The sequence below is a fragment of the Natator depressus genome, chromosome 1, assembly GCF_965152275.1.
Source record: "Natator depressus isolate rNatDep1 chromosome 1, rNatDep2.hap1, whole genome shotgun sequence".
Classification (NCBI taxonomy): domain Eukaryota; kingdom Metazoa; phylum Chordata; order Testudines; family Cheloniidae; genus Natator; species Natator depressus.
Genome location: NC_134234.1, coordinates 148885894 through 148898663, shown reverse-complemented (window position 1 = coordinate 148898663; position 12770 = coordinate 148885894). Strand labels below are relative to the sequence as shown.

Below are 12770 nucleotides of genomic sequence, written 5' to 3'. Positions count from 1 at the left end.
TGTGTGTGTCCGGGCACCAGAGCAGAGAGGAGGGAGCTTCTCTCTCCTGTGCTCTCTATGACACGCCTGCCCCCCAGCTGACCCATGGGAAGTACGAAGGAGGAAGCCTTTTCCCTCAGCAAAGATTATTTTGCTTTTAATGTTATTTTCCCCACCCTGTAGTCATACCTTTCATGAACACATGATGTATTTGGGAATGCACTTCCATAATATTGGAGGAATCTATCATGGGAAGCAGTGACTCTGAAAAAGAGCTAGGGTCATGGTGGGTAACCAGCTGAAAATGAGTTCCCAGTGTAGTGATGTGGCCAAAAGGGCTAATGCAATTCTTGGATGCATAAACAGGAATATTGAATGTATAAATGGGAATACAAAGTAGGAATAGGAAGGCTATACTATTACCTCTGTATTTGACACTTGTGTGACCCCTGCTAGAATACTGTGTCAGTTCTGGTGTCCACAATTCAAGAAAGATTTTGATAAATGGAAGAGGGTTCAGAAAAGAGACACAAGAATGATTAAATGATTGGAAAATGTGCCTTATAGTGATAGACTCTAGGAGCTGAGTATGTTTATCCTAACAAAGAGAACATTAAGGGATGACTTCATCACAGTTTGTGAGTACCTACACGGGGGAACAAAAGTTAAATGGTAGGCTCTTCAGTCTGGCAGAGAAAGGTATAAAATAGTTCAGTGGTTGGAAGTTGAAGCTAAACAAATTCAGATTAGAAACAAGGCGCAAATTTTTGACAGTGAGGTTAATTAACATTTAGAACAAATTGCCAGTGGTGGGGTTGGATGCTTAGTCACTGGCAACTGTTACATCAAGAAAGGATAGTATATTTACATTGGCTCTCTTTAAAACAGGAATTAATTCAGAGAAGTTCTGTGGCCTGTGCTATGCAGAAGGTCAGACTAGATGATCACAGTGATCCCTTCTGGTCTTATAAACTAAGAATTTTAATTTCTTCATTAGCTGATGAAGGGTGGGAAAAGTCCATGCAGACACTTGGCATAAGAGTTTTAGCTTTCTGTAAAGAATGACCTATTTAAAGTCTTTGAGCAATAAAGACTTAACCTGATATGCATTTCTTGTCATCTGAATTGATATTTTTCTCAAAACAAATATATTGAGGAGGTAATGATACCAACTTCCATTTGTAAAGGGCTCTGTAAGAGATAGGTGTTATTGTATTGTCATGTAGTAACTTTAATTTTACAGAAAATTGTAACTTTAAAAATGTTTATGTAGAAATAATAAGTATGAGTTTGGTTAGGAAATTTTAAAAGGTAAATGTTAAATAAAAGTTGATTTATTAGAAAACTGCTTAAGAAATGTATTTCTCCAATCACTGAGTTTTATTTACTTTTTCTGTTATATTCCCTTTCTAGTCAAATAATGCTTGTTTCCCCCCAAACTATGGAAGAAAGGTGCACAGTAACTTTCTTCATTTCATTGTATAGTTCATGAGTTTTCTTACTAGACTATGTCATTGATCCTCTTGGCATTTTCATATGCTGAGAAAAGATTCATAGTCAAGATGGTAATACAATTGTTCATATCAGTTATGCAATGAACTCAAAACTTTTTTTTTTTTAAAAGAGCAATTTGAAAACAAGTGTGCATATTAATGAGGTATTTTACATTTTGAATTCTGTATCTTAATAAATCACTATCAATTATACACATGAGATTAGACTAAATATCCGGTGGTCATTGTTCTTTTTTTCCTTTTTAAAATTAGGCCACCGACATCTGTGATCCAAACCCAGTCATGATGCTTATGCTCTGCGTCTATTTGTATGAAAGGCTCCCTCAATATTTACCCACGAAGACTGTTGAGTTTACTGGAGCTCTCCATGCTACTGTTGTTAGACAGGTATTGATATATCTGGATTTCGGTCTGAGTCACTCCCAGCACTAAAATTTACCATTTATGGGGAATATATATTACACATACATAAAGCACACATTTTTGTATTAATGGATCACATGTTCTGCTCTGCTACTCAATACAGAGACTATAGAATGAGGAAGAATGGCCCCTCTTTTCTTTTCTTCAGATTTGAGGTCCTGACTTCCACAGCTGTTTCCACACTGCTTTCAATCAGTGCAGGAGCTTCTCCACAAGTCTAGTTGTGGCTTTCTGGGATCAGAGAGAGAGCAACTAGAGAGTAACTGCTGAAGTGGGGTTACAATGCTTGCAGGATCCAATGGGAGCGATACTGCAAGGAGAAACAGTGGTTGAAAGATCTGAGGGAAGAGAGTCTGCTCTCCCGGTGGAAATATGTGATCTGCTTAGTTCTATATGCATTTCCTAGCAGATCCACAAGAATGGCACAAAACACTGCACTATATTGATATATGTTTAAAGGTTTTATTCCATGATGAGAGTCTGATTACTTTATTTGTAGCTAAATGGTATATTCTGTTATACTTAACATGTGTGCCCCCAAAGACTGAGCAATGGATGCATGTTTCAATTCTAAAGGTACATAAGTAAAAATAGAATAACTTTTATCGATTGTTGTGATAGGTGCGTCTGAAAAACCCAAGCCTTAAACCTTTGCTATACAATGCTACAATTGTAGGAAGAGAGTCTGCTGATTTCTTATTGCCTAAAGGAAACACTGTCATCATTGCCCCCAAGTAAGTAGCCATCTGTCTAGTTTTATTGAATGTGACGTCCTGATAGATTTAGCAATGTGTAAGTATAAAAGAAATCTGTAAGCTTGGTTTATAGAGGAACAATAGAATGTGTTCACTTATAAACACAGACAAAGAATAAACAGTATAAGGATCAAATTCTGTTCCTTGTGAAATTGGTGTGAATCCAGAGTAACTCATCAATGGCACATTTGCAGATTAGCTTCACAGAACTCAGAGTACATATCTTCAGTCATAGCAGGGAGGTCCTCTCTCCTGGTAAATGTTTTTGTGCCCATCATGATGAAAGCTTTAAGCTTGAGCTGGATCTACTGTTCTAAAGCTTTTTTTTTTTCCAACTAGAGCTAACCATGTCCCTTAGCAAGTCCATCCAACTTTTTGACATTAACACATTAGGTGAGATTGTGCAGCTAAGAATAATTTCTCATAGGCTGTTTTGTTTTGATTTCTCACTGTTATACTCTAGCAGGATTGAAAGGTTAAGAGGGCATGTCAAGGCTTTAATAGTGTTGTTAACTAACCTCTTCCCAGTTCCACAAGATGAGAATTGTAAGCTACAATATGTCATTCTTTTTATACCTTTAATTTCTGAAACTTAACTGATGTAAGGATTACAAAGGGATTAAAAATGTTTAGAAACTGTTGTTTCAATGGATATTTACTAGCTGAAAACCCAACTTCTATGTCTAGCATGTGTCCTGCTTCCTCTGTGTTTGATTGTTGAATATTCTGCACTTTGTTTGTGATTGGTCATATATCTGGGTACAGGTCTTTCAGTATATGTAGTTTAACTGCAAAATACCAGATGTGATGAGTAGTCCCACTAGAAGTAAGTGATGCTGGATCATCTGGACAATTGAAGTGCAAATGAAATGAATCCATGTGTGGAAAGCAAAGGTCACAGTTTGTAGGAAAATAAACTATTCAAGCTGGTAGAAGGAGTAAATATAAAAAGTATTGTCAATGAAGACAGTTTCCTTTTAAAAATTCAAAGAAGGGTCAGCATAAATATATTGTTCTATTAAGATGATCAAAAAGCGTATATTAAATAACACCCCTATTATAAATATATACAGAAAGTATAAATCGGTAATGCTATGTTATCATTGACCTTTGCGGCTAATTTGATTGTTTTCCTTACAATTGCTTTAGATAAAAATTAAAAAGGTAATCTTTGAAAATAGAATGTATTTTTTATTGAAATTCAATACCGTGGTTGTTTTTCACTTCACCTTTTGAAGTACATAAAAAGACACAACTAAATATATACAAGTTTTTCTTGAAGACTGGCATTAAATACTGTAGCAGACATCTTGGATAAATGCATGGAAATGAAAGCTGACTCAAAAGTTAATCATCCATTGGTGACTCCTGTGTACAGCCCTGAACACAGTTTATGGTAACATAATCTTGTTTATACTCACTGGCCACTAAGCTAAACATTTTGTAAGATATAATTAATAGCTTTGTTAATATGGGGTGGAATATAAAATGTAATAACCTAAAGCAGGGAAATACAGATGAGGTAGATTCTTTATATTAGAATACAATCTCTTAACTTTGTTTTTAATTTCTAGAGAAATATTAGTAAAGTGATGACTAAGCTACAATCTCTATTTAATTGATTATGTCTGGGCTCTATGCTTTTCTTCAAGGTATCACTGCAGGAGCGTTACTCAAAGAGAACTTTCTGATGTCTACTGTAGAAAGACTTAGGGTCTGTAAGGAAGTAAAGGAGAGAGAGTGGCTTCTAACTGAGTTCTACATAGGAAGACCAATGCAAAGAGTCTGGGTTAGAAGCAAATGAGAATTTCCAATGCCTCTGATGAGAACAAAAATGATATAATTTGCATTACTGAAACCTGGTGGGATTATTTCCGTGACTGGAATGTTAAAATCACTGGTAATAACCTATTCAGGAAGGATAGAGGGCATAAAAGAGGTGGGGAATGGCATTCTATATTAAAGACACCATTACCTGCTTCAGGGTTATTGATAACTCAAAACCACAGGATCTTGACTATATATGAATCAGTGTGCTAACTATTAAAGCCCAGGAAAGGGTACTGGCAGGATTCTGCTACAGACCTCAGGATCTGTTACTCCTTAGTTACCTGTCTGTAATGTGTGGAAAGAAGAATTGTATTGTTATGGGGGACTTCAGTTTGAGAGAGACATGCAGCCAATAGTAAAAAATCATTAGAATTTCTAAAAGTTATGAATGATGGAGTAGTGAGTAGGAATAGGGAGGTGATTTATTTCTTCTGTGTAAAGCATTGATAAGACCAATGCTGGAATACTGCATACAGTTTTGGTGTCCACGTTCTAAAAAGGGATGTTTAATAAGTGGGAAGAATGAAGAAAAAAGCCACAAAAATGATGTAAAGGCTGAAGAAAATGTCTTTTACTTGGAACTTGACTTGGAGCTCAATCTGTTTAGTTTATCAAAAAGAACAGGTAGCTTGTTTACAATGTACAAATACTCAGGCGAGAAAATAGTGAGTACTAAAGGGGTCTTTAAAAGAAAAAGGCCCGACCCAGAACCCATGGCTAGAAGCTGAAGCTAGATTAATTCAAACTAAAAATTAGGCACAAATTTTTAACAGTGAGGGTGATTAACTACTGGAACACATGTCTTCAAATCAAGATTAGATGTCTTTCTGGAAGATATGCTTTAGCTAAACCAAGTTACTGGGCTCAGTACAGGGATATGAGTTAAATGTAATGACATGATATCCAGGAAGTCAGACTAGATCATTTAAGGGTCCTTTCAGATTTGAAATTCTATGAACCTATGTCACTCCCAATAAAAAACAACTTTTTTCTGACTTTTCCTATGCAGAAAACTAAATTTGCTTAATTAAATTAAAAATACAGAGGTTTAAAGCTGGGTTGTTTGTTTGTTCTATGATGATGGACTGTACAAGATTAAGCTAATAATGATTTTCAGACCTCAATGAACACTTTATAACAAACATGCCCACAGCAGTGAGTTTGGAATGGAGTTCACTACTTCAGTAGTGAGAGAATAAATAGGGTTATCTGAAGTTGTTCCATGAGAAGACAAAAGGCTAGTTTTGTCTGAGTTTACATTTGACACTGAGCATGGGAGAAGATGTGACTTTAAACCTCCTTTGTGCTCCCTTGATCCTGTGTTGGTCTGGTGATGAAACAAATCACAGCATAAATTGGAGCATAGCTCCACTGAAGTCAAGCTACACTGATTTATACCAGCTAAAAACCTGACCTCTTTATCTGAAAGCAATTAAGCACGTTTCTCATAAACTCAACTTTTCTGAGCACCACTGGAGTGGAGTTTTCAATTGATGAAGGCTAGAGAATATCTGGTAACCCCTAGATTTGCTTTTCTGTCTTCCATATTTCTCAGCCTTGCTCTTATGGTTCTGCACAGCTCTGCCCCATATAGATCTGCCATCACTCACTAATCATATCTTGTGTTCTGACCACTCTTCTCTTGTTGCTCCCTTCATTTTCTCTTATTCTCAATTCTGTATCTTTTTTTTTGTGGTGCTCTCCAGGCTTGACACGACATTCCTCTTCGTGCACCAAACATTCTTTCTCTCCCTCTTTAAAAACCACAATTTTTGCTTTCCATGCTGCCAATGACTTACACACCTGTACTATTAACTCTTCTTTACATTGTTTCCATTCCTGATCCGTTGTTTCCATTTTGTTTTAACTCTCCTTTACCTACCACTTTCCTCTGTCCGTTTTGTTTGCTCTCTCTGTTTGTCAAATTTAGATTGCAGGCTGTCCGGGACAAGGGCCATGCCTCCCTTCAGTCTCTGTAAAGCACTATGCAAAGTGATTATATACAAATATTGAATGATTAATGTTTATTTTACAGTTAGTAGTAGTTAATAGTTAATTAGCAGTATTCATATATTCCTCAACCCCCCACTTAATAAGTTAAATTTTTTATATGTATGTCACCCTGGTTCAGAACTACCAATACAAGCTTCCCCCACATTTTGGACTGACCACAGCGTTACACATATTGCCTCTAAACTACTGTGGCTTAGGACAACCTTACATCAATTGCCTCTGAATCTTTTCTGACTTTGAGCAACCTTACATCAAGATGACCTAAATCTATATCTTCTATTTTGATCAGCTTTACTGTGCTCTTGACTTTGTGGACGTTTATAATACATATAGTTCTCAAGTACCAAAAACATCTCAGATTTCTAGTCTTTTGCCTTTTGGGAGGGAGTGGCTGCTACATATTTTAACAAAATGCTTAGCAGTATTTGTAGGTACTGGGTAGGCTGGGACTCAATGCATTTTACTAGCTAGACGGCTGTTTAAGAAGAAAAGGGAATTACTTATCCTGTAATTCTACTTCAGTGAAAAATATCATTCTGGCAGGATTCTCACTCACCTCTGAGTGTGAGAATGGGAAGTTGTTTTTGAGATGCTGTTTTTTCTCGTATTTCTATTGCTCTATGTTTTTAAGGCACTCCTTCAATCACTATTTTATGAATGATTTACCATGTTGGGGAGCCTTCATTTCCTGCTCAGTTAGGACCTGACCAGAATGTTCCAATGGTGACAGTTCAAATCACAGATGGCGTACAACTGTCAGTGGGAAAGGGGGGAAATTTTGGACGCCAACCCACAACTGCTGCCACCAATGGCCAAAAACTTTAAAGCATGTGGAATTCCGCTTGTCGTTTACTAGAGAGCTCCAGATTGAGGAATGAGAATTTGCCAGAATGATACTTTGTGGTTCTGCTTCTCTAAAGATAAGTTGTCCCCTGTATTCACTTAATTTAGATACAATACATTATTTGAAGGTGTAAAATCACAATTATTAAAAGTAGCTAACTGGTTGGTTTTTTGTTGGTAATTGTTTTAACATGCATCCCATCTCTTCCTCTGGCTGTCATTGAATTCCTCTGTTGTTTTTTCTTGATTTTAATACCAGATATATTTCTGCTCCAGAAATAACACTATCACATGTGTAACTTTAAAATTGTCTTCCATAATTAATAACTTTCTAGTAATCTTGAACTAAGATAAACTTCAAGAACATTGTTGTATAGTAGTCTTCTACCATCTGTTGCATTCAGTCTGCTGTTTTCTAGGGCTTCTTCTATGAATCTGCATGGTATTAGTATTAACCGGATTAACCAAAAGTATTAACCAGATGACCTCATAGTTTAAGTTTTCACTTCCTTCTACTTACATTGTAAGTGATTCCAATTCAAACAGCCCACAAAATCTGGGAGCCTCTCCTTTCTGAGTAGCTATATTACCACCATATTTCAGACCTTATAGAGAATGTCTTTTTTTTCTGAAATACTGTGTCTTTTTAGCTTTTAGCTTTTTTTAATTCCCTTGCTTTAAAACAGCCTTCTGTTTTTCACCCATGCACTGTTATTTTTCTGACCTCAGTACCATTTTAAGATGTTTGTTGGCACAAAGTCCTAAGAACCCAAGCTTATTCTTCTATAATTATATAACGATAATTAATCTCTCATTGTCCCAGGGCTAGGGCAAATCATACTTCTTTCCCACCTCTTTTAGAATCTCATTAAGGTCCCCTTGTTTTTAGGGCCCCCTTGTTAAAATATGCTTTCTGGTTTTGTGGCTTTATCAGCTACACAGTCTTCATTTACACAAAAGCACTTTTTCCTTCCTCTCTAATTATACGCTAAATCCTGAAACCCTTATTTGTTTTTACTCAGCCCTCACCCAATAGGACTTGACTGAGAGTTTGCATAAGAACTTCTGGATTTGACCCACAATATTTGTAGTAAAGTATCTTATTGTTTAACTTCTAAACTTCTCTTGGATGAAAGGGAACACAAAATAAACTTAATTGTCATCCTAGAACAAAAAATACAAGGAAAGGGTGGCACTTTTTGCACCACAAGAGTATAAATATTAAATGTTATTGTTTTTAAACTTTACACTGATAGTACAAGTAAACAAACACATTTTTCTATATTATTATTATTATTATTATTATTATTTCTCGCTCTCTCCGTCCCCCCCGCCCCTTTTTAACAAACAAAAAACAGCTTTTGGACACAGCATTGCATATTGGCAAATTCAAAAGTAATTTTCCTTTTCTCCACCCTCTCTTCAAAAATCTTTTTAAAATGTTCTGGTACTGAAATGACCCTCCAGGTTTCTTTGGTATTAATTTGTGAGTTTAATTTGGTTAATGCTAAAGAAAGTGATTCCTTTTTTTTTTTTTTAACTAGGAGCCAAATAAATATAAATGTGGAATTCACCAGTCGCTTTCTACATCCTGCTGAAGCAATGTTATTGTTGGTTTCGAAGACTGTAAGTGAAGTAAGAGGTACAACAATGACTTTCTCTCTGAAATCTAAAGTCAACCATATTGACCCTGCTGTAAGTACCGTGTATGTCATTTGAAAAAATGTGAATGTTCCTGTAAGTCACTCTCAAAAATTCTTGGCCTTAAATGATATGTAGGGTTGGCAGTAAAACCAAAATCTAATTTTGTGAAAAATTTCATTGTTTCAGCATTTATTTTAGTTCCTTATCAAAATGAAAACTAGACCTTTTGAAATAAGAATGAGAGACAAACCAATAGATACCAACATATCCCCACTGCAGAAAAGCCAAAAACTCAATGGTTAGGGCACTCACTTGGGATGTAGGAGACTCAGAATGAAGTTCCCATGCCAAATCAGGCTGATAGGGGACTTGAACCCAGGTCACCCACATTTCAGGTGAGTGACCACTGGGCTAACGGCTATTCTGGGGAGTCTTTCTGTTTGCCTTTTTCTCTCCCCTGCACCATATTGCACCCTGGAGTATGGAGACAGTTGAACTTAAAGATGTCTGCACTGCATGTCCCTGCCTGGCTTGGTTGCACAGATTAAAACGTACTGAAGGTGCCCATCGGCTGAGAATAAGGGATTCCAGGATCACAGGAAAGAGACTTCCTCCTGCGAATAGATCCAGATTATAAAATGTAGATGGGCTATTGTCTGTTTTTAGGAACGCAAACATCACTTTTTTTTTTTTTTTTTTTTTTTTTTTGCTGGGGGAGGGGAAATTAGGAAATTCCAGACAATAGACTATGTTAAGGTAGGTACTCAAAGGCCAGGAAATGCCAGAGTTAATGTTGCTGCCTTGTTTGTATGCATTATGATACAGATTGTACTTAGATCTTGTCTCTATGAATAGTTAGTGTGCAGCAAACGGGGGTATAAATCTACCTTGCTCTAGCCTGGCATGCACTAAGTCCATGTGGACCCTACTAATGTGCATTAAAAGTTGCCTAGTGCGCTTTGATCTATCCTGCTTGGAAATGGGAGTAGCTCAAAGAACACTGCGAAAGTTTTAGTGCACAGCAGCAGGGTCCATGCAAACTATTTATGCACAGCTGGCTAGTGCGAGGTAGATTTACACCACAGCTTGCCATGCGCTAACAGTTTGCATAGATTCTCACAACTTTTCCCACTGACTTGCACCACAGGATGTCTGCTCCACAAATGTGCACATGAAATTAGCTCCTTAGTTAACTGCCTCGTTCCCTGCCTTGGGCCTAAGGAAGGTTGTGCTGCTGGTTGACAAGGAGATATGTTGTATATGGCTGTTGACAAAATTATTGTAATGGATACCTTAGAGAGAGAATAAATTATATCAGTAAACAGTAAAGAAAACTTGGCCCATTAGTACAGTGAAATGAAAAGTACTGTAATTAAGAAAAAATGAGACCCACTCCAAGACAGAACACATGTATCTAATGGTTATGGTAAAATTGTATGAGAAATAGTAGTGATCATGTAATTAAAGGCATGTAAGCAGGTCAGAGTTAGGTTGTCGAGAAGCCTTAATTTGGCTTTTTCTGACTGAATTCTCAGCTGCGGACCCTTAATGTTTGCTAAGGGTGAAATTCTGGCTACTTGCATGGAATTTCGGTATTAGGACTCTGTGTGGGGAGCGGAGGATAAAGGAGGCGTGGCAGGTGACATCCACTTTCCGCAACCCAGGGGCAAGGGGCAGGCCTGGTGTGCAGCTGATCTATAGCTCTTCTTTTAGCCTACACTCAGATCACCCCATTTGTAGCCTAGGTTTGAAGGATTTGTGCAGGCATGTTGTGTGGCCACTGCGCCTGCAGACACTGCACAATCCCTACTTGGGGCTCGAGTGCTGCAAGGGACCATGCAATATCCCACTGCACCCTGGGTAGAGTCATTTTATGTTTTGAATTTAATATACAGATCTTCATTGTAAAGCAGCTTTAAATATATATTTAAATGTGCCTCAGCAACTCTTCCTCTATGTGCTGAGAGAACAGCTCCTTTTGAAAATATTTCATAGATACATAGATTCCAAGGCCAGAAGGGATCATTGTGATCCCTCTAAGCTCCTGTGTAACACGGGCCATAGAACTTCCCCCCCCTCAAATTCTTTCAGTAGATCTTTTAGAAATACATCCAATGTTAATTTAAAAATTGTCAGTGATGGAGAATCCCCCAGGACCCTTGGTAAATTGTTCCAGTGGTTAATTACTCTCATCATTAAAAATGTATGCCTTGTTTCCAGTCTTAATTTGTCTTGCTTCCAGCCATTGGATCATTTTATACCTTTCTCTGCTAGATTGAAGAACCAATTATTATAAAATATTTGTTCCCTGTATAGATGCTTTAAAGATTATAATCAAGTCACCCCTTAACTTTCTCTTTGTAAAGCTAAGTAATTTGAGCTCCTTGAGTCTATCACTATAAGGCATGTTTTTTTAATCCTTTCATCATTCTTATGGCTCTTTTCTGACCCCTCTCCAATGTATCAACATCCTTCTTGAATTGTGGCCACCAGAACTGGACGTCGTATTCCAGCAGCAGTCATACCAGTGCCAAATACAGAGGTACAATAACCTCTCTACTTTTACTTGAGATTCCCCTGTTTATGCATCCCAGGATCACATTAGCTGTTTTGGCCACAGTGTCACACTGGTAGCTGATTATCCACCACCACCCACAAATCTCTTTTCAGAATAACTGCTTCCCAGGGTTGAGTCCCCTAGCCTGTAAGTATGGTCTACATTCTTTTTCTATTTACATCTTTGCAGCTTTCCTTTTACATACCACAGAACAGCTTTCGTTTCAACATAAGCATTCTCAGAGTCTCCTTATTCACTGGAGTAACATCATGCTTCTGAATTACAAGTCCAGTTGTTTGTACATGTTGTCAGTGTGTTTAACATGGTTATTCATTTTTTACTATATGCTAATGGCCATCCAGACCTTAGAAATATTCATCTGAAAAAAGTGAAATAATTTCCCATTTATCACCACTAGTGATAGGTTAATCCACCATTATTGCTGTCACATGAAATGGATTACTTCACAGAGGAATGATTGGACTTTTCAGGAACTTAACAGTTTTATTGGCCAAAAGTCATTCTGCACTAGTGTAAAACACACTAAAACACATTCCACCAATCACTGCAAAGGATGCACGCTGACTTCGTTGGACCAATTTGTTTCCTTAAGAGATGTAACTCAGGCTACATCATCATATGGAAATTACAAATTACAGCTGTACCAATAACAGAAGGATAAGGAAGCTTCCCATCCTCAGTGCTAGTGGGCATGGAGTAGCCATAAAGACTTCAAGCTGTCAAGAGCACAAGGATACAGGGACAGCTAATACTACTGGGAGCACTTACTGTCCGTGAGATGGCATGGCAGGGACTGGTTACAACCTTGTCCTCTTGCACACTAGCTGGCATCTATAATTTTGTAGATGGTTCCTTGTTCACCACGAGCAGCTGCATCCTCTGCTTGTGTTGCCAGATTATCAATATAATGCCATTTGTCCGATCTCACAAGGCGTTTGACCTCCCAGTATGCCGTTCTGTACTGCTCTTGGTATTTGTCTTTAGCTTCTGGGATTTTGTGTCTAAAACTTTTTCTTCGGGGCTCATCTGGTTTCTATGGTGTTCCATGTGCTGGGTGTAATCCACTCCTTCCTTCTCTTCTGCCTGTAGCCTAGACAGGCTTCACTGCTCTGTTTATAAATTGCTGTTACTTTATCCCATCTCTTGTTGATCTCCTCATCTGCATTCCTCTCATCTTCATCAAGGTCTGCA

General features: G+C 37.6%; 1 protein-coding gene across 1 annotated transcript in view; it reads left to right on the top strand.

The window, feature by feature from the left end:
• The window catches only part of CFAP47 (cilia and flagella associated protein 47), a 635949-nt gene that overhangs the window by 223276 nt on the left and 399903 nt on the right, over nt 1-12770 (top strand). The window contains exons 36-38 of the mRNA XM_074968655.1: nt 1746-1880; nt 2538-2650; nt 8902-9052. Coding sequence (XP_074824756.1) covers nt 1746-1880; nt 2538-2650; nt 8902-9052 — 399 coding nt within the window. The remainder of the gene's footprint in view (nt 1-1745; nt 1881-2537; nt 2651-8901; nt 9053-12770) is intronic.